The sequence below is a fragment of the Lepidothrix coronata genome, unplaced genomic scaffold (assembly GCF_001604755.1).
Source record: "Lepidothrix coronata isolate B3197 unplaced genomic scaffold, Lepidothrix_coronata-1.0 Scaffold165, whole genome shotgun sequence".
In the NCBI taxonomy this organism is placed as follows: Eukaryota; Metazoa; Chordata; class Aves; order Passeriformes; family Pipridae; genus Lepidothrix; species Lepidothrix coronata.
Window position 1 is genome coordinate 167,150 of NW_016690345.1, and position 22,335 is coordinate 189,484.

General features: G+C 45.8%; 1 protein-coding gene across 10 annotated transcripts in view; it reads left to right on the forward strand.

Annotated features, from left to right (window-relative positions):
• AGAP1 (ArfGAP with GTPase domain, ankyrin repeat and PH domain 1) overlaps positions 1-22,335 on the forward strand; it is a 292,625-nt gene that overhangs the window by 157,856 nt on the left and 112,434 nt on the right. For all 10 annotated transcript variants that reach the window (XM_017829561.1, XM_017829556.1, XM_017829558.1 and 7 more), the window contains 2 exons: positions 5,818-5,922; positions 17,545-17,713. In XM_017829561.1, the coding sequence (XP_017685050.1) occupies positions 5,818-5,922; positions 17,545-17,713 (274 nt within the window). The remainder of the gene's footprint in view (positions 1-5,817; positions 5,923-17,544; positions 17,714-22,335) is intronic.

The following is a 22,335-nucleotide window of genomic DNA, read 5'->3' on the forward strand; positions in this document are numbered from 1 at the left end:
TCTGAGGCACATGGTGGGATTGTTGGGGTGGATTGTGCAGGGCCAGGAGTTGGACTGGATGATCCTTGTGGGTCCCTTCCAGCTCTGGATAGCCTGCAATTCCAGGTCTCCTGCTGTGCTGAGTGTCTCTGTCCTTCAGCCACGTGTCCCGTGTTGTCTTTTGCCGTGACTGTTGTGAGAACTTCCCGTAAAATCATTTGCTGCCTGTCGGAGGAACTGTGAGCAATCGTTAATCAAGGTCAGGCTGGACGGGGCTTGGAGCAACCTGGGCTAGTGGAAGGTGTTCCTGCCCGTGGCAGGGGGTGGAATGAGATGAGCTTTAAGGTCCCTTCCAACCCAAGCCAGTCTGGGATTAAAATTAAAAATGCAGTAACAGTGAGCACTAAGTTTGTTCTTCCCATTTACCATCTCCCTCGTGCTGATGTTCCACGCAGGAATTTGGTAGCTGTCCTTTGTTGGAGGTGACAGTTGCCGGGGCTGTGATGCACTGTAAAACTTGCTTCATCAGCACTGGGATTTTTTCAGTACATCTCTCTAATTTTCCTTCGTAGCTTGTGTGCAGAGAGCTTGGAAAATAATGAGTTGGAGGTTGATTGTCCTTCAAGTTTGAGCAAAGCCATTATCTTTTGCTCCAAGTTAGATGTTAGATCCTCTCTGTTCTTTGTCTCCAGATGGAAATCGTGGCTGATCAGCCTCAGCATTAGGTAACCATTCATGGTGTAATTACCTGCTGCACGGAGTTACTGCCTTGTGTTTAGGGAATGTTAAAAGAGAATTGGGTGCAATGTTCTGATTTCATTTTGTCCTAAAAGTGCATAATGTAAATTTGCATAGTTTCCTCTGTGTGGAAGCATCTTTGACTTTGTAGTGAAACTGCTGCTACTGTAGAGTCAGTTTTTATGGAAAGGAGGGGGGGGACTTTCCATGTGCCTGGATGCAGTTAAGAATATTCGGGGGTTTTAGCGATTTTTTTTGCAATGTTATAATTAGATACTGAAGTTGGAGAATATTTGAGGTTGCCTGTTCTCACATGTCTTCAGAACCACTCCAGTTTCTTGTAGCCTTTGTTTTGTGGTGCAGTTGATCCCCAGTTGTGCCCTGTTACTGTAGGAGATCATAGAATCCCACACTGGTTTGGCTTGGAAGGGACCTTAAGGCCCATCCCGTTCCACCCCCTGCCATGGGCAGGGACACCTTCCACTAGCCCAGGCTGCTCCAAGCCCCATCCAACCTGGCCTTGGACACTCCCAGGGATGGGGCAGTGACAGCTTTTCTGGGCAACCTGTGCCAGGGCCTTCTCACCCTCCCAGGGAAGGATTCCCTCCCAATATCCCATCTATCCCTGCCCTCTGGCAGTGGGAAGCCATCCCCCGCCGTTCTGTCACTCCAGGCCCTTGTCCAAAGTGCCTCTCCCTCTTTTATAAGCCCCCTTTAGGTACTGGAAGGGAGAGGAATATTTGCTACAGGTTTCCAAGTGTAAAAACTTAAAACAGCTTCATATCTCACTGACCAGAAGACCAAGGAGCATTCCCTTAAATTCCTGGGGAAGAAAAGACCTAACTTCGTGAAACAGCGAAAACAAGTTACATTTGTATGGAAGGATTCCAAATGCATTGGGAATCTTCAGCAGTTTATTTCCTAGAGGGTTAGTTGCATACTTTGGTGTGTGCTCAGATTTCATTGTTGAAGTGAGAGCAACCTGGTCTACTGGATGATGTACCTGCCCATGGCAGAGGGTGGAATGAGCTGAGCTTTAAGGTCCTTTCCAACCTGAACCATTCTGGGATTCTGTGATGTGATGATATGACTGCCATGAGCTTAAATGGACTCTAATGCTGGAAACTTGTTACAGTTAAATCTTCTGGAAGCGAGAAATAACAGTTAAGAATTACTCTCTTGTTTATTATTAGGATGAACTAGACTGGTCCCAGTGGTGCTGGACAGACTGTGCAGAGTTGGCTGTTAATGCAATCCTGGAGGATTCAGCAGCATTTGTTGCCCATGTTACTGCATTTAAAGGAAATGTTTCATTGTCCAGAATTTGTACGTAACAGTTAGTTTGTGATCCTGGCTGAGTGGCTGCCCTTGGCCTTACTTGAGGGAAGATTTTTCTGATGAACTGAGTTTTTCTTTTGTGAACAGGATGCACATGATTCCTAGAAAATTCCTAGCAGTGCTGGCTGCTGATTATGGCTGTGAGAACTACAGACTTGAGTGGAAAATTAGGAATTTACACTGTTAATGACTAAGTGTGAGATTACCTGTTTCATTGTGTCAGAACAGCAGCAGGGTAACAGTGCAGGGTGGGCTAAAAATCAGGGAAGGGAAGAAAGGAGAGGCTGGCAGAAGTTCACACCACAGCTGTGGCAGTGGGATGAACTTCTGTAAGAAATCAGACACCATTAGAGTCACAGAACGGTTTGGGTTGGATGGGACCCTAAAGATCATCTAGTTCCAACCGCCAGCCTTGGGAGCACCATATTTCCTTTTCCTGAAGGTCCAGTCTTGGCTCTGCTGCCTTCAAAGGCCATTTTCAGGGCTTCTCACCTACCAGCACCTTCGATGGGGCATGAAGCCTCTTCAGGAGGTCAATTTTTAAAATGCTGCTAATTTGCTGTTTAAGACCCTGCATATTTCCATAGAACAGATGTGTGGTTGTGTCCCAGGGGTGCTGGTTTGTGCTCGGAGCTGGCAGGGTTGGCAGTGTCTGGAGCAGCCGGGTTTTGCGAGCTCAGGTGAGCCGGGTGTGTTGTGTGTGGTGCTCCCTTGGCTGGAGTTGGGATGTTGTTTTTTATCCACCTTAACTCCAATCAATGCAGTGCTGGCGGCCTTTCATTAGCTGCTGCTGCTCCCATGGAGCTGTTGGGATGCAGAGCCACTGGCAGTCTGTAACTCGTGCGGGTGCCCCGGAGCTCAGCGGCGTAAGCTGATTGACTCAGTTAAGGCCCCAGCCTCTAACAGCAAATGCAATCAATAAATCTTTGTTGGTAAATAATTGCTATCGAACAGAGTTTTAATATAAATTTATGAGTGGTGTTTTATCACAGCTTGAGGCTACAGCAAGCCACTGAGTGATGGATTTCAGATCACACTTACATTCATTACATTAACTTTGTAAGTTATTTAAAGCTTGTACACTTAACATTGCTTTTGGCTTGCAATGACCTCCTGGGAGTAGACGTAGCACACACATTACTAATAAAGAGCTGGTGGAACGTCCAGGCAGCTCCTCTGTTTGCTTTGTGTTCCTCCAGCAAAACCTGGGGAGGGAGGTCCGTGCACTCCAGTTGGAGCCTTTTTCCTCTGGCTCCTTAAAAATACAAGCTGGAGGAGTCTGGAAGAAGAAGCCATTCCTCTGTTAGACACAGAATTGCAATTTTGGAGGGAAGGTGGTAAAAAAAAAAGAAGTGTGAAATTGTTCCCGGTTTGTGTGGAAATTGGAGGTGTTAAATTCTCAGTGTTGAGTCTGGAGGCTTTGGGTCAGCTACACCCAACTGCAGATGGAAGACTAAGAAATGAAAGGTTTCATGCAAATTAGGAAAAATGATGTTATCAATTAATAACAACTTGAGGCAGAGATTATTTAGACAAAAAAAATGGGTATTTGGAAGTAGGAGATTGCCTGGGTCTCTTACTGCTCAGCTTGGGGACCAAAGGTGGGGTTTGCAGTGTGTTCTGTGTACGTGGGGACCTGTTTGGTGGGGACTGGGGACATGCCCAAGCTGCCTCTCAGTTGCCTTGGAGGTACCAGTGGTCAGTGGAACCTGTGGAACTCATTTCCCAGGCACGGTATCTGATGCGACTTAGACATAAAGTGACTGGAGCAAAAGGCTTTTTCTTTAAAGGAACATTTCTTGTCATATCAGGGCCATTTATTTTTTTTAAATTTAGTTAATGTTAAAGTGCATTTATAACTGATATAAACTCCGATTTTAAGACCATTTCTCCAGATCATTCTATAAAATTATCACAAATTGGTGGCCCTGGGGGGGGGAAATGTGGTTTACATGGGCTACTTCACTTTATAACACCAAGTTCTTGTATTCAGAGCAGTTTCCTCTCCAGGTACTTTAAGATACCTTTAATTCTCACATAATGTGAAAATGAATCTGTTTGCTAAAGGAATGCCTGAAGGAAATGGATTGGGAAGCCTGGTTTGTTAGTTAGGCACACAAATAGGTACATCATTCATATCTAATGCTGATTTGGATTTTTTTTTACATCAAGCACAGAATTTCACTTTAAAAGTATGGTGAAACCTCATTTTGAATAAATTTCTTCATTTAGATCCATAGCTAGAATGTCAGAATTCACACCTAGATAGTAGCAAAGCTTCTGTGTACTAAAAATCATGACCGTGTTAGGTGTTTACTATTTATTGAGTTTATAATTGGCATGAATTGATAATTATGGAAGTAATTACATGTTGTCTGTATGGCAAAGGGACAGTTAAAAGGTGTGAAGTATATAAACTTTAATTTGTTCGAAACTTAAAAAAAAAAAAAAAAAAGGCAGAGGGGGGAAAAAAAAAGATCACCATTGTGTTCCTTACTGCTTTTTTCGCCATTAAAAGGTCTGAAGAACAAACCAGTGCAGGGAAAGTGTAATTTTTGATCCCCACGGCACAGCACTAACTAGAATTGGGTCCCCCTGAACGGCAGCGAACGTGCTGCAGGTGAGGTATGAAAGATGGGAAAGGTGAAGCCACGGATCACCTCCTATAGACAAACAGGAGAGTCAAAGGCAGAAACAAGCTTTCATTTTTTAATAGAAGAAAACAACGTCTGTCCCCACTGGCACACAGTAATTGGGCTGTGCCGCAGGAGCTTCTGTGAGGAGGCGGTGCAGGAGCCCCATTCTCCTTGAAAAAGTTCCAGTTCTGGCAAGGAACAGCACAGGAGAATGAAGACGTGATCCCCAGGCAGCCGGAGAGTTGGGAGTTTGTGTCGCCGTGTAATTCAGGGACCGAGCACGAGCTTCTCTCCACGGTCCCATGCACGGGTTGGGTTGAGTTGGGAAGGGTTCCTCTCTGAAGTTGTGTCCCAAGTGCCTGGCCAGGAGCAGGCAGGTGTGAGTGGGGCTTTTCCACTGGGGTTATCCCTGATGTTGCACAGGGAGAGTTGTTAGGTTGTATGGAGAGTGGTGAGGAACTTTAGCTGGAAGCTGTAACATCTGGAATTCTGCTTGCTCTGGAGGACTTCTACTTGGGCAGAGCTGGCCTGCGTCCCCTCCTGGCTTTGGGATCGGCTCTGCAGAGACTTTATAAAGCTGCAGGTTTAATGGGAAAAGAAACAGTAGAACTTGCTGTCAAGGCTTTAGCCTGCTTTGACAAGAACAGCTCTGTGGTAGTTGGAAGTACTGTGCTTTGTAGGGCATCTTTCTGTGTTCTGACTTCCCTTTATTTTAATTGCCTTGGCAAATGAGAAGGGAAAAACTTATGGGGATTAGAGAACTGAAGTTTGTGTTGGTTTAGATTCCTGGTTATGATTCAGTGAAGTGTCTGCTTGTATCCCTGGCACTGGTGTATCTGTGTCCATAGTGTCTCCACGTGGACATTCCAGTAAGACTTTCCATGACCAAAGTACTGTATGATTCCTTAGGAATGCCTTCTGGCTTGGTGTTGGACAGATTTTCCTCCTAAATGGCAAACAGTGAAGCTGCTGATGGAGGCAACGTGCCTCATGGGAGGGGCAGGGGAGGACGAGTAACTGCAGGGGAAAGTGTATCTGAAAATGCTGGCAATGGTCTCTCTTGCTGTGTCTTAATTAGGTGTGCATTGGCCAGAGAATATTTAACCTTTCCTCTCTGCCCTCCCAGGGAATGCTGCTGAAGAGGAGTGGCAAGTCTCTGAACAAGGAGTGGAAGAAGAAGTACGTGACGTTGTGTGACAACGGGGTGCTGACCTACCACCCGAGCTTACACGTGAGTACACCGTGTCTGGGGTGTTCAGCAGCACCAGGCCCTCAGCAAGCACTGTCAGACAGGGATTCCTTCAGCCCCCTTTGGTGGGGGAACTTCTTTCTCTCTCTTCATTCCCCTCCCTCTCAAAGAACCATAATCTGAAATAAAACTCCCTGGTGCAAGTCCGAGAACAGTCCAGTTCCTCTGAATCCCCTGGGAATGAGGCTCCCTTGTGTCCCAAGAGGCAACTGAAACAGTCTAAGTCTTTATTTTCTTCTGGTTCTTTTATGGACTTATTGTTGATCCCACTAAACCATGTCCCCAGGTGTCACATCTACGTGTCTGGCCACACGGATGCTGTGCTTGCACCACTTTGCTGTTCCCTGACTGTGGAATATTAGCACTTTCTCTGGCTTGACACGAGATTTCGTAGTCTCGGGTCCTGCCAGAACAATGCTTTGCTCTAGTTTCTGATGTCAGGTCCGTGTCTCTTAAAAACTGTTTAGTAAATTAGATGACAAGTAGCTTCCATGCAGGTTCCCTCAGAACCCCTTTTCCCTCAGCCCCTGCGTTCTGGAGCAAGGTTTTCACTGCTCCTTTGTGGGATGTAGTTCAAGTCTTTTCTGTCTGATTTGGCCCCTCTTAGTGCCTCTAAAGGTGCATAATTCTGCTGTGAAGTAGTGCTGGAATACCCAAATCGTGTATTGGTGTTGCTCCCAGAAGGGAGGCACAGGTGCTGTGTGCCTTTGGGGCAGTCCCTGCGGAGCTCCCGCCGGAGTTTCCCTGGGATTGTGTTGGCCAGCTCTGTGTCATCAGGAGGAGGCAAGGTGCCATTGTCTGACCCCTTCCTGGTGTTGTGGAAGGGCTCTATTGTTCCTGGCAGTGCCATGCACGTGTTAGTTTTTCATTGCTCTTGCAGACAATAGAGAACTTCTTATCCACAGGCTTCCCTGGAGCTGCAGCATCTCCCCCAGAGTGAGAATCCATTGAGGTTACACGTAATTACTTTGAGATTAGAGGTAAATCCATCGGAGGTTAGGAAGAATCCATCTGAAGGAGAAGTAATTACGGGGCTGTAATTGTTTCCCTCCATCCCCCACCATGCCCCCCCAGCCCAAGAAGGTGGTACAGGGCTCTGTTTCCGTGCGTGGGTCAGAGGGGTTTGTAACGTAACCACAGATATTTAACTCAGTCACACCCCAGTACAGTTTGTGCTAAACTTTGTAGGCAGGAACGTCACCATTTCCTCTTGGGCATTGCCAGGTGAATGTTTTTTCCTCCAAACAGGACTCTGATAATGTGTTTCTGATTTGGGTTTGCAAGTTTTTTGTGTATCGGTAATTCTTTTGTTGCTTTTTGGCACAGCAAAGCCAAAGAAACTGCTGAATTTTTAATAGTGTACTTACATTGCTGTTTGGGATAATTTCTTTCGTTGTTTTGAGAAATCAGGGCCTTATTCCTACCAACTATCCCATTAAATAGCAGTGAAGAAAAGAGCTTTTGCTAACCATCTAAAGTCAGTTTCCTAAGATTGTATAAAGGCTGGCTCTATTCTGACCACTTAGATTTGGGTTGTTTCAAATGTGCAGGCTATTTTAGTTAATCAAAATCTTGCCATTTTAATTCCAGAGTGAATTTTTAATTGGAGCGAAAGGTGGGCCTCTAGTGGTGGCAGGAGAAGTAAATTTAGAAGGTAATTTAGTCTGTCCAGCCTGTGGTTTGAGTCAGAACATAACACCTGCATTGGGAGGACCTGTTTCAATATTTAATGGCTGAGAGCAAGCATTGTATTAAATATCGCTGGAGGTTTGGCCACAGGTGGATCAGTTGTCTCTGTCAGATCGGTCAGTGGCAGCTCAGGCACGAAGGAGAGTTCTTAGCCTAAAAAATATGTATTGCAGGAATCAGGAGTGACATCCTCCTTGAAAGGACTGACTACAGAATGAAAGGTTTTGGGGTGGGGAGTGAAAAATCAAATGAGGCCCTTTCTTGCAGAGGAGGGTGTCCCTGGGAGGGTCAGGCCTGTTTGGCAGGGCAGCGCGTTGAAATGAGGGCGGCATTGTGCCAGCTAAATGAGGGACTGCTGATGCCACCAGGTTGATGTTTGACACAATAGCTCAATCCCTGTCCTTTCTTTCCAAGGAAGTGGGGGGAGAGGAAAACGGGGAAAGAAAAATATATGTACATAAGCACCCTACTGTTTTCTGACTTGGTCATGTCAGGTTTTTTCAAGAGCCTCAAACCTTCCCGTCCCTGGGGAGGCAGAGGAGCTCCGCCGACAGAAAATGGTGGGGATAATGAGAGAGAACTTTGACCCTCAGGCTTCAAAGTTCACCAGAGCTCCCTATTCATCTTGGGCTTCTGGAGCAGAACCGTGGAGGGGATGACTAAAATTCTGGCCGGCAGATTCCACGTCAGCCTCCCCAAAGGGTCACGGGGGAATTTGTTGCGGCATCTCTTGGCTTTTAATGGCAGAATGCCGTGAGCGAGGGCTCCCGGAATGTATCCACCAGGATACCTGCTGGGCAGCACTGCTGCTTTATCTCAGCTTCTCCTGATGAATAGCTGAGCCTGTTTCACCACTGTCTGTCTGCCAGAGGTTGCCATCGTGCCACAGGGCAGCAGGTGACAAAGCTTTGGCTGTGGATGTCCATTTTCTGCTCTTGTATCTTCATCATCATTATCTCTGCCCCTCATTTATGAAAAGAAGAAAGGGGGGAAAAAAAGGCTGAAACCAGCCTTTTTGGTAAGGGCAGTTTACCCCTTTATATATTGTCTGGTTTAGATTTGATTTCAGATAAAAGCACAGTGCTTTTCAAATAAAAGCTTCCTCCTTGTGGGGGAAGAACAGCTTCTTAAATGAGTGAGAAGGAAGGTGTCATGCCCATCTAGAACACACCTGGTACATAAACCCCTTGTGTCTACAGAGCAAGGCTGGTGTTTGCTTGCTGCAGTCTTTAACCTTCCTCCTCACTGGTCTGGGGATTGTAACTGTGATCCAGGGGGAAAAATATATCTTTATTTCCTTGAATGGTGTGCAGATTCACCTGGTCTGCCTGATTCATCCAACAGGAGCCACAATTCCAAACTCTTCCTTAAATGCAGTGCTGGCTGGGTGAGCAGCATGAGCCCCCTTGGAGGGAGCACCAGCAGTGCTGTTCTATCCTCAAATATACTGGATGCTTTGTTTTAAAAAGGCAGCATTTCAGCCCAGTAAGGAGTCAGATCCAAGAGCAGGTTAAACTTTGTGCAGGAGCTTCAACAATAAATTATATGGATGCATCTTCTCAGAAAACCCTAAAAAACCCCAGACCCTGTGAAATTCTTCTAAGACTTCAGGTGTCATTTGAGCTTTCTTTGCTTGGCCATTTCCTCCAGGAAAAGTGGTCTCGGTGAGAAATGGGAGGCTGTTGAGAATGTCCTCTGTGCAGGTATCTGAAGTGTTGTGGCTCCATTCACTTTCCTCAGGTCCCACAATACTCAGTGTTTTTCTCAGGGCTGCAGCTGACATCTTGGGTTGTTATCAGCTCTTACATGATTTTCCCAAATTATTTGGGAACAGAAAGCCTGCTTGCAAATCAAGTATTCCAACTCTCCTCATGTTTCAGAGAGCAGTGTGGTGGCCACTCGGCACTGGGAGCTGGGTCTAGCCTTCCCAGTCAGGAATATCTCCCCCCCAGCCAATCGTTTCAGCTCAGCCTTGTTTCCAGGGCTGCATTACCTCAGGCAGTTCAGTAGCTCCCAAGTGTGTTGTTTGTGTTGCTTGAACAGAAATATTCATGCCCTTACATATTTCTAGAATACCATCCTGTGTGCCTGCCTCCCCCCCCCCCCCCCGGTTTTGCTTCCCAGGAATGTAAAGCTGGATATTAGCTGGCTCTGGAAGCCCTTCTAACTGACCTTTCCTATCAACAGCTAATCCTCAGATTAGGCTTTGGTAAACATAGACTTGGACTGACAAAAAGAGGTGTCCAAGGCCAGGTTGGACAGGGCTTGGAGCAACCTGCTCTAGGGGAAGGGGGTGGAATGAGATGAGCTTTGAGGTCGCTTCCAACCCAAACCGTTCCGTAATTCTGTGTTATTTTTCACATAAGATGTAGCTCTGCCTCCTGAAAGAGTAGTGAGCAAAGCAAATGCCGCAGAGCTACAGTTTGAGTATTGATGAAGATAAATCAGGAGCATGTGTAAGTTTTTATTGTAGTTACTGTTGCATCCATTAACATGCCTAAAACATTGGTTAGGATAGAAAAAATGAATGATAGGCACAGTTACAAAATCTGTGTATAGTAATTGCTGATTACCATGATGGTGATGAGATGGTGATCTTAGTACTCACCACAACTTGCATTCTTCCTGGAAGCCTTTTCCTCAAAGCCGTATTCAGAGCAACATTCTGCTTTCTAACAGTATTACTGACATTTCCCAGAGCTTTCCTTTCTTAATTATTACATGTTTTGTTTATATATGATTTATGTGGCTTCTAGCAATAAGTAGAGGATAACCAACCTTTATAGAAAAAATAGGTGCTAATCAAGCTGCTGTCACTTTTTTTGGGGTAAAGATACCAAACATGAAACAGCAGAAGAGACATCTATGAAGTGGTGTGGCTGTACAGATCGCTCCGTCCCGTTAGAACTTCCTGGCAAGCTTCTTTATTATCTTCATGGGAAAGATGTAATGGAGTGAAGATCAACTTGGGAGAAAAATGTAAAACTGAAGATCTTAGAATCACAGAATCTCCTGAGTTGGGAGGGACCTACAAGGTTCGTCCGTTCTAGCTCTCATTCCCAGTCTGTCTGTACATCCAGGGTTGTCCCATCCCAGGTGCAGAATCCAGCACTTGTCTTTGTTAAACTTCATGGGGTTGGTGATGGCCCATCTCTGATGTGCTGAGGTCTCTCTGCCCTGGAGGGAGCCGACAGTCAGTAATGTGGCAACCACAGCACTGCTGTGGCAGAGCTGTGCAAACTTGGAGCAAACGCACATTTCAGTGTCATATCCGTCTGCTCTCTCTTCAGAAAGTCAAGGAAAATTCTTGGGATCAGAATGAGTTGCAATTTAAATGGCAAAAGCCAAGCCATTAATTAGTCAGGGGTGTTTATAAGATGAGAGCTTCCTGTCCAGCCGAGCGAACTGCTGTGGGTGTAAATGCTTCATAAATTACTCAGGATGGTAAAACTCTGGTTTGTCTTTTACAGCACCTCTCTTTACAAAGGCTTAATGAGAGGCAAAGTGCAGAGGGAAGAATTTTCTTAAAATTTTATGAAAATGAGTGATCCATTTACAGAAAGACCAGTGTTTTGTTGCTGTTGTGTTCTAAGTGTTGCCCTGACTTCATCCCCTGCCCCCGAAACATTGATGGAGCAGATTAAACACCGCAGTATAGATATAGGCAATGCTTTTTATTACTGAAATTAAATGTTCTTGATTCCCAATGTGAATAAAACAGATTGGTGATGACCTTCTTTTTGTCAGGACACAGTGCTTTAGGGTGATCAGTGGTTTCCAGAATGCCTTTTCATTCCTCTGTCCTCCTTAGAAAATAACATTTCATTGCTTTTCTTAAGATTAACTATGTATTATGAAGCTGAGTGGCATTACCCCCGTGTTTATAATGCGAGGGGGGGATGGCTAATTCCCCAGCAACATTTGATGAGTATATTCCATCGTGCCTCATAACCCGGCGGTCGGTCCGTGGCTTGGGTCCTTCCTGGGAAGCAGGAGGGTGAGGGCTTGGGAGACTTTTGTTTTTTCTGAGGTGTGCCTGTGGCCCCAAATGGAAACCAATCAAGGAGCGATTTATGTTCATTAAGGGCTTGTCAAAACTGAAAAATTTTCTAATCAACAGCAGTGTGGCGGCAGCCCCTCCGTGGCTGGGAGTGTCGCCTCGGTGGCAGCGGCTATTTGCCTGTTACAACTCTAGGCTAGGAATCCACTGATGATTACATTAGGCTAAGCTGCGAAGTAAATGAACCATGGCTTATTTAGGTGCAACTAGCTTCAGTGTAGTCCTGCCCCGCAGGGCACTTTATAGCATTTTATGGCTTTAAAATTAGTGTAGCTTCCCATTTGCTGCAGGGTGCTGCATGTTATGCCTTTGAACTCAATAAGCAAAGGGAAGGGGGCCTTTTGTTTTTTTTCTTCTCCCCCCCTCCCTTCCTTTTCTTTTTGCAGTTTAGCAATTTTGTTTTGCATCTTTTCCAGACGGTGTTTTGCCATAAAAATGTCTGACTGCCACAGAGGGGCACAAAAGTCAGGGCTCCTTCCGTTTCCTGCTCTGCTCCCGTTTCAGGGGGAAGAGGGTTTGGTTGTTGCTGATGAGGGTGAACAATAGCTTTTGTGGGTCCTCTAGGTCATCTCACAGGATTGGAATTGTCTTTTAAAAAATACACTGCACGCAGTCTTTAAAACGTCATCCAGAGGTGCAACCATAAACTTTCTTTTCCATAATTTTTATTGCACCTCAGATCAGGAAACGCTACTTCAACCTCAGTAAGTGGAGCCTTAGGAGTGTTATGCCCAGTTGAATGGTGGGGGGAAACTGCCGTGAAGTGCAGGTGTTTTTTATAGAATCATGGAATGGTTGGGGATGGAAGGAACATTAAAGCTCATCTCATTCCACTCCCTGCCTTGGGCAGGGACACCTTCCAGTAGAGCAGGTTGTTCAGAGCCCCGTCCAACCTGGCCTTGAACACTTCTAGGAATGGGGAAGAAGCTTATCAAAAGCACAGTGTAAAACAGGGACAGAACTGGGAAGGATTCTAGGCTTGGACCTGTTCCTAGTGTTGGAAAAAAAAGCTTCTGGGAGATTTGAATAGCTGAAAAGGGGGAAAAAATGTGATATTCATAGCTGTATACTGTTATAGCCATGGAAAGTCACTGCTCTCAGAGGGTCTCTCATATGTTGTGGGAGAAACGTGGGGAGACCCTCTAGGAGGGAGCAGGTAGTTTTTTAAATTTCAGTGTTATGACACATGGCAATGCCCAGGTGGGTGGTTTCAGTGTGAGCTTTGAAACCCTTTCACCCTGTGCCATGATGTGAAACTTCTTTGATATCCATGTGTTTGATAACTAACCTGAGCCATGCCTTTAAGCTAAGGATGGCCCTAGGGAGCAGCCATGCTCTGTTGATAGGATAACGGGGGATGGCTTCAGCTGAGGGAGGATAGATTTAGATTGGATATTAGGAGGAAATCGTTCCCTGGCAGGATGGTGAGGCCCTGGCACAGGTTGCCCAGAGAAGCTGTGGCTGCCCCTGGATCTCTGGAAGTGTCCAGGGCCAGGTTGGACGAGGCTTGGAGCAACCTGGGCTAGTGGAAGGTGTCCCTGCCCATGGAAGGGGTTGGAAAGGGAAGGTCTCCTTAAGGTCCCTTGCAGCCCAAACCATTTATTGATGATATTTCTATGCTGCCACATGCTCAGTCGTCCTTTAGTGAGGTATTTGAGATGGCTGTGATAGACCTGAACAATGTGAGTTTGTGTCCCAGCTTCATGGAAGCAGCAGCCAGCACATTCTGCCTTTCCCTCAATCTGATCCGTGTGTCCCTTCTGCCCGAAAACAGGGCCGAGCAGGCGGCAGCAGCCCTGAGTGTGGCTGTGGAAGTGGAGATGTTTGCCTGCTGTCAGTGGTCTGGGCTGGAACCACCAGGTAGCCTGGGTTCAGCTCGTGGCCCTCGGTGGAGTGTCTTCTCCAGCTCTGAGGGCCGTCAGAAGTCACTGCGGTGTGTGGCAGCAAATTTAACAACCGCTGGTGCTCGGAAACAAAAGGGGCCCCTGAAATAGCAGTGACTGTTTTTGGTGGGTCTGTTTAGAAAACATGATCATACCCGTTTGCTCAATTTGCATGTCTGAAAGGCTTCTGCTCAGTTAATTGGTGAAATTAATTTCTGCTGTTGTAAACAGAGAGCTGTATTAAGAGCAGAACTGAAGTAATTTTACTTTACATTATTCTGTGTCATGGCACATCGTTTCTTTCTTACTCAAGGCAATTCATTTCGTAGTGCTGTCAAGTGATACTTGGTGTCATCTTCAGTCAATGCGGCAGTTTTGATTTTCCCCTGATGTTTTAGCAGTTTGTTTAGTCCCGTAGATAATGGTCAATGGCCTTGAGTAGTCAAATTAACACCTCTGCGGCACCGCACGGGAGCCGCTGCCGGTGACCTGGGGATGAAAAGCGATGGAAATCGAGGCGGGGAGCGTGTTTTGGGGGATCATTGATGGATCGGTGCGCGCTGGCGGCGGCGGCATCGCCCCACAGCTGACTAAGATGGAGCTGCCAGTTCGTGCTGACCGCGGGCCATCCATCCCTGCGCGGGGATAGGGCCCAGCTGAGGGCCCGGAGCCGGAGAACGCTCCGATCCGATCGCTCCGGCTCCTGCCCGCCCTGGGAGCTGCGGACGCCGCTGATTTGATTCCTCGCCCGCCGTTCCTGCAGGGAGCTGCGGGGCCCTGCCGGCTGTGTCCCCCCGCCGGGGGGGCCCTGTGAGGCAGAGCTGTTGTCAGCCAGCCCCGGTCCCCCCGCCACGGCTCGCGATTGCTGGCAGGTTCCTCTCACTGCACCTCATTTGCATCTGGGACATCAATTAGCATGTTTGTTGAGGCTAATTGAATGAAACTCAATCATAGCTCTTAATTGCTTGACTATGTGAAAAGAAATCACATTAATGCAGCTAATTAAGTGTATGGCGATAGATGCAACATAATTAGGAGCGAAATGTAAAAAACAAGCGATGGCGAAGGTGTGGGGACCAGGGCACCAGCTTCTCCTCTCAGCCACATGTTTGGGGAGGGGTCCCTCGCCTTTGCTGCTTGATTTATTTTTTTTTTTTTTATTTTTTTCCCCCTGCCTTGCTGAGTGATGAACACGGACAAGTTGAGAAGAAAAATGCAAATGGATTCACAATTACTACTTTTTCAAGCTGTTGAGGGGCAGAAGATGGCACGTCTGGGGTGGCCCACTGTTGAGTGGGCTCTAGGGACTTGTTAAGTGCTGTTTAAAAGTACTTGGCTTTGAATTACCCTCATGCCTTGTTAAAGGGTTTTTTCCCCTTTTTTCTCGGATCAGCATTTTCTACAACTAACATCTCGGGGAGTTATCTCTGTACCATTTGCATATCAAAATCTGGCTTGCTGTCTTCTCTTTAACACAGCATATTCCAGATGACAGCAAGACCCTCATCTGTTCTAATCTGATCAAACCCTCCATTGCGCTTCTGAAGCCGCCACATTATTTTGTAGTTTGAAGTTCTATTCCCCGAGCGGGATCTAACGGAGCTCCCTCCGCCGGCTGGGAATGTGGACCTGGCCCCCCTCCTCGGGGGGGGGATGCACAGATTATCGCTATGCATCCTGCACACAATGAAAGAGCCTTTATTATTTACATTTGATATATCCCCATAAATATTTAAGCTGACATTAATACCTACGTGGCATCTGTTGTGCTCGGGCACTTTGGTCTAATAACGGTGTGGCTGCAGCACATTTATTTTCTGTTTGCCAACATTCACTTGCTCTCTCAAATGGTTTATAGCTCACCTTAAGCCTGGTTCAGTCCCAATTAAAAGGGCTTTAATAACGCCCTGTCACATCTCACGAGCTGGCAGGGAAGTCGTACATGCCTTTCATCTGAAGAATCTGGAATAAACACCTCCTTCTGCAGTGGAAGTGGAGCGCTCTGTGGTTGTACATGAAATAAAACATGTCTATTAGAAAAGAGCACGTGCCGAGTTTTAGTCACTCTCTGATTAAGCCTCGTTTTAGAGCCCATAAGCAATAAATGCTCAATTATCTTCTGCTTATTGTATTTTAATTTGCGAAGAACTGACACCGAACAAGAAAGTTCCGCCAACTTGGTAATTTATGGATGAAACACTTTTGTTCGTCTCTGTCTAACACCTAGTAAAGGAATTTTCCTTAATGGATTGCCTTTGTTTCTTTTGGCAGCAGAGCTCTGCGTCCTCTCCCCAGGAATTGCTCAAGCCCCACCTTTTACTGTTAATACTTCTCAGCTAGGGAGAAATAAGCTGATGTGATGGCTTAGTCTGGGGGGTTTATCACAGATTACTGTTAACTGGGAAGAAATTAATGCTGGTCCCAGGTTTTTGATGGATTTTGAGCAGAATATATAATTTGCATTGTAAAAGCTGCCAAAGGTGAAAGAATCTTGATGAGGGAGCTGATTGTTCCCTGTACTGTGGCAGCAGTGATACAGGTTTGGGGTACACTCGGGAGTTTTTGTGTGAAATGGGTGCTCTGGTGGTGTCCAGGTCTGTACAGGCAGTCTGTCATCTAACACCTGTCATCTGGCTGAATCTTGCCCTGATGACTTGGACAAGGGGGAGTTACATCTGAGCTCATGAAGGTGCCCACGGTGTCACCCAGGTCTCTGCGAGGCGATCAGGTTCTGTCTGAAAAGGAATTAAGACTTTTTGCCACCCCACAGAAGTGGCTCAGGAAAACCATTCCCCTGGTCTCCAGCTTAACTCAAGAACTTCAGCCCAGATCTTTTCCCAACCAGTTCATACTGCTGTTCTCCCCTTGGGATGTTTAATCATGGAATCACAGACTGGTTTGGGTTGGAAGGGACTTTAAACACCATCCTGTTCATCTGCTGCCATGGGCAGGGACACCTTCCACTAGCCCAGGTTGCTCCAAGCCCCGTCCAAGCTGGCCTTGGACACTGCCAGGGATCCAGGGGCAGCCACAGCTGCTCTGGACAACCCAGATATCCTTTTGTGCGGTGATCTTGTCCCTTTTCACCCTTGATTTTGTTCTCCTGTGTGTCCCCTCTTGCATGTCCTCTGTAAGACACCATCTCTTTTGTTTCTTTTAGCGCCCTCATAGTTGTTCCAGTTTCAGGCACTTTTTCTGGAATGTGAGTAACCACAACCTTGTGTACCAGGAAATGAGAACTTTGGTGTCTTGTGGTGTCATTCACCATCTCTCCTGGAAATATCTCTGCTGAATGTATCCCAGGATTGCAGCCTCAGTGGCTGTCTGACCTTAATCAATTGCTTTCTGATAAAAACACCATTTTTATGTGTCTATTTGCTCTTACATTTCTTTCCCCATTTGGGCTTTCCAAACAGGAATTAGCAAAAGCCTTTTCCAGGTCTGGCTCCCAGCTTTTAGTGTTTCCTCTAATCAGAAGCAATTTGCATGCTTTTTTCCCTTCTGTGATTTCTTGTGTGGGTGGAAGAAGGGTCTCATATTCTAAGGAAACAAAGTTGGAATTGGCCAAACCTTACGTGCTGGTGCCCTTTTGTGCCTGCTGATCCACTTCAGCCAAATTTGAAGAGATAAGGGCACAGCACACTGGCGGAGAGGAGGCACAAGTAAATGTGCTTGTGAGGGACACTCAGCTTTGTCATCTCTGTTTTGGACCTTCTAGCTGGTGAACTCCTACATGTAGCTCAAACCAGACTCCAGCTGGTAGTTTGAGGGTGTAGTAGAAAGCTCCAGACTTTTGGGATTAATTGTAGTAGCAAGGGATTATCAAGAAAATGGAAGGAAGGGGAAAACCATACAGTGGGTGCTGTCAGCGGATGTAGGGCCGAAGTCTTATGGAACCAGGTTTGTTAATTCTGTTGCTTATAGAACTCCCTGTTTGATGTTGGGGTTTGGGTCTCTCTTCCCTCTTGCCAGGACTATATGCAGAACGTTCACGGGAAAGAAATCGACTTGCTGAGAACCACTGTGAAGGTCCCTGGGAAGAGGCCACCCCGAGCCACATCAGCCTGTGCACCCATTTCCAGCCCCAAAACCAACGGCCTCTCCAAGGACATGAGCAGTTTACACATCTCGCCAAATTCAGGTAAGAGAGCACCATGTTAGGGAAAAAATGGGAAAAAACGGCATTTCCAGTGCCTGCAGGCAGTTGTTGTGTGTGACTGGGGTGGGGATGATGTCTGGGAATAGTGTCCAAGGCCAGGTTGGACGGGGCTTGGAGCAACCTGGGCTAGTGGAAGGTGGCCCTGCCCGTGGCAGGGGAGTTGGAACTAAGTGGTCTTTAAGGTCCCCTCCAATCCAAACTGTTCCATGATTCTGTGATTCCACTCATGTGGAACTTTTCAAGCCCTGGCTGCTGGTCTGTCCTGCACAAGAGGTTCTGAGGAGCCTTCAATGTCTGTAATTGTGTATTTGTTACCTTATACTTGCCAAAACCCTACCTACTTTCACAGAAATTAACAAAGAATTGATGATCTATTAGGTCTAGTACTTAGGAAAAACAAATGCTGTATGATTTGAAAGGGCTCTTTATGGCTTCCTGGTGGGATCCACAGCCCTTCTTTCCGCTTTTAGAAGGATTCATAATTTGGACTTTCCAAGAGCAAGATTCTTCTGTAGAAAGCTGTTCTAATTAGTTTATAGAAGTAGTTTATAGCTCCTTGAGAGCTCTAAACAAAGAAGTTTATTGTTCCCTGAAGTACTTGTCCATACAGCTGAGTGGATTTTAAAAAATTGCATTAAGAGAAAACATTTGTGACAATTTATCTTGTGAAATGTGCAGCTTATAAAAAACTCCTAATGGTCTAGTGGAAGTTCTGTCAGCATGTTTGGGATGGTGTCCATAAAGTGCTGAGTGCCTTTTGCATTTATGATTAACACAGACCCCTCCAGAGTGTGCCAAAAACCCATCCACACACACTCCTGTCCCTGTGCAGCACCCACTGGGAGCAGCAGCCGTGGGAAGGAGCTCGGTCAGCTGGATGTTCAGGAGTCTTCACTTGAATGGTGGTGGTTACCTGATGCTTCACAGAATCCCAGAGTGGATTGGGTTGGAAGGAACCTCAAAGATCATCTCATTCCAACCCCCAGAGCTTCAAGTCAAGGTGTAATTCCCTGTGTGTTTGCGGTGTGTGTCCCCCTGTATTAGGAGAAAATGGAGAAGTTTGATCTCTTCCAAATGGGAATGCTGCTGGTTGAGATAGATTTTGGAAGTGGTGCCACTGAGCAGACACCCCTGCAGTTTGCTTTTTTATTTAGATGACTGGGTGCAGGGAGTGCTTTTGTTTTTCAATATATTTTCTAATTTAGGGAAGAAAAGTGCTGGGCTGAGTCAATAAAGCAGGGGTAAGATGTTCCAATTAGAGATTTCTGCTTTTAAGCCATTTGAACACAGGCAAAAATTACTTGATTGCTCCAGAGAGGTACGTTTTTGAAAACATATTCAGAGATATGTGATAAAATAAATTTATAGCATGGAATTTTCATGGTTTTGCTTATGCTTAGATTGCCAGGTCAGAGGGAGGCTTTCCATGACAGTGCAGAGCAGACAGCTCTCCCTGGCAGGGCTGGGAGCACCATGTGTGTGTCCTGGCCAGCCTGAGGTTTGATCACACTGAGGCAAATGCATCAGTCCATAAAGTGCAAATGCTGGAAAACAGCTCTACTTTTAGGCAGTGGGTTTCAAATAACACTGTGGGAGTAGTTGAAGCTTCTGTCCTCTCTCTTGGCTTCTTCATCATGTTGCTTAGAAATACTGAAAGACTTTGCTGATTTTGATGCCTGGTCAGCATCTGCTGCTTGTTACTGGATTAGAAGCAAACATAAAAAGTAACTGCTCATCAGGAAAGTATTACTTTAAAAAACCCAAAGAAATGAAAATGAGATTAAGAAAGTAGTAGGACACGCTGGATCTGGGAAGTCCCTGCCAGCAGCTCAGCTCTGCATCAGTCCATGTGTCCCTCCCAATGTTCTCGTGTTCAGGTGAGACTGAAGAGCTGCATTGCAGAGAGGGATTTTAAAATAGGGGAATATTAATACTGAAAAAAAAAGGACACTGTCCCAGTCTGTGCCTGGTTTGCTACTCTGAACCTTGCTGTGGTCAGGTATTTTGGTCACAGCTGCTGTTGGGTGGGAGACCTATAGGTACTCGGTGCTCGATTCTGCTGATGTATCTGCAGTTACCTGTCATGCAGCTAGACACCTGCAAATTACCCCTTGCAGGCCGTGCTGCTGTCTCAGAGCTTTTCCTGGGAAAATGTTGTCTTCAGCTTGTGTAGGGCTTGAAAATCGATTACAGGGTTGAACTTGTTACTGGTTTTTCACAGGGAGGTTTCTGTACACGGATCTGTGCGTGGATGAGGCTTGAACCACACAGAAAGAATCAGCACTTGCTGTTTTTAGCTTTAGGCCTGTAAATTCACTATACTCTCACTGTTGCACGTTACGTCTTCCCCAAAACAGTCACATAGTGCTTATATTAAATGATGTCTTCATTTAAAGACATTGATGGTCAGTTAAACACTGTTTGGAAGCTGCCCCTTAAGGATGGATGTCAGTGCCAACTTGGCCAACAGATCTATAAATTAGATGCCTGTTGGATTGCCTATGACTGACATGTTCTAAATTAATTTTTCATGAGTGCTCAGCAGATAGTTTTCTCTGGCTCTTAGTGGAATTTCTTGTGATTCATCTTTCCCAAGGTGCTTCCCATAGCATTGCTATGAGCAGGGTAGAAGGAATGAGGCTCCTCAGGGTGATGCTGTGAATTCAGGAGGGGCAAACTCAGTTATTTGGCAATCCAAGTTGTGACAGCCAAGCAGGAGGTGCAAAGTTTGCTGTTAGGTTTAATTGCCATAGGGGTCACACGCAGAAGATGAAGTTTAAAAGCCTGTCATTCCTAGCACACGGAATTCTGTCGTGCTTTGTGGCATTTCTGATCTGAACATTGTTGTTTTTCTGGTTTTAAAGACTTTGACAAGCAGATATGTCTTAATAACCATCTCTCAGTGACAGTTATCCTAGTCCATAAATGTTTTCATCCCAAACAAAGCAGGTGTCTCTGGGTAATAATCATCTTATCAACAAAAGCCAAGTTCCAGTCCTTGAGAATTTCCATTTCAGAGATGTAAAAAAAAAATGAAGATCTTTATGAGAATAGATGAAGAGAAAAAACCTCCAGATCTTTACTCTTTCTGCTGGGTTTCCACTGACACAAGGGCTGGGAAAATTCTTTTCCCTTGGCATCAGGTCACAGTCGTGGTAGGACACTGTCCAAACTGAAGTGAAACAGCATTAGGGAAAAGGAGTGTTTTGAGTGCTCTGTCACAAAGCAGACGAATGACTAGAAGGTGAAGCTGCTCTGCTGCTGCAAAGCCAGACACTGCCTGGGAAAAGGTTGGCTTTTAGTTGCAAACTGGCCTCTGGGCTTTCTTGGAGGTGCAGTTTGGGGTTTATGCTGAAAGAACTGGGATTCTGTGTGGCAGCTTCTCCCAGAAAATAAAGAGACATGGGGTGTTGTTTTAGTTGTTTTACCTATGTTATATCTAGGCTTGTTAACCATGGCTTTGGGAAAGGTCCCTGTTCTTGTAAACTAACTTGGTGGGAATCTGTGAGCTGGGGAAAATAGATGTTTATTCCCTTTAATCTAAAACTGTGTTACTTTTCTGGTATCCTAGTGATGCTTAAGTAACTGGAATTTAAATTAAATTTATGTGGCACTGAGCATCATTCTGTTGATGCAGCTCTGTTGGAAGTCCTTCAGAAAAGGATAACTCTTGGACTTGCTCAGTTCCAACCTTCTCTAATAATGCAGCAGGGCCAGAGTCCTGTCCATCCCACTGGTCAGTCTCTTCTGGAAGCTGACTCAGCTCTTGCTGACTTTGGAGCAGAAGTTGGGTCCAGGTTTCATTTGCTCCCAAGTTGGGTTGGCTTTGAGCTGATTGACCTGAAGGTGAACTTGTTCCTGAAATCCCTTCCAGGAGTCATTTATTTCTTCTCCTCTCCAAACAACCCAAAGCCTGAGCTGCAGCAAGAGCCACTGATGTAGAAAGTTCACGTCTAAAAATAGCTTATGGTGTAGAGATAAATAGTTTCCTGATTAACACTTCATTTAAATAATTTGGTGCTATTAAATTTCCTTACAGTAGTGACTGTACAGTATGTGAAGTATCCCAAAATGTGTGAGTTCCAGGCCGTCGTTAAGGGTGCTGAAGGTTGTTATCTGCTAACTCTGGGTGACATTTCAGATGCCACAGGAACAGCAGCTTCACATTCTTATCAGTGTGAGTTTTCTGGCTGTTATTAATTGTGATCATCTATCAAATCATCGGTGGTTTTTGTAGACCATACAATAATTTTTTTTAATTGGAGGGCACTGTGAGGATTCAGATGTTGTGATCAGGCTGATGATGAGTAAAAATGTTTATCAAGCCAAGAGCTCACAGGCAGTTGCTCCACAGCGTGTAGATTGTGGGTGCCTTTGCAGACAAATGCTAAACTGAGTCCTAAATCCTTGAATGTGCTCTGAATTCTTTACTTGGAGGTCCCTAAGGTTGTGTACTGGGGCGGTGTGGACTCGACAAAGCCAGGTTTGATCTGGTGTGTTCCCCCAAGTTGGTTGTTGGCAGGTATTTGTCACTTAATTTTGCAGTCTGACGAGGTACGTGATGTGATTGGATTGAACGTGAAACGTGGGGTTTATGGATTTGC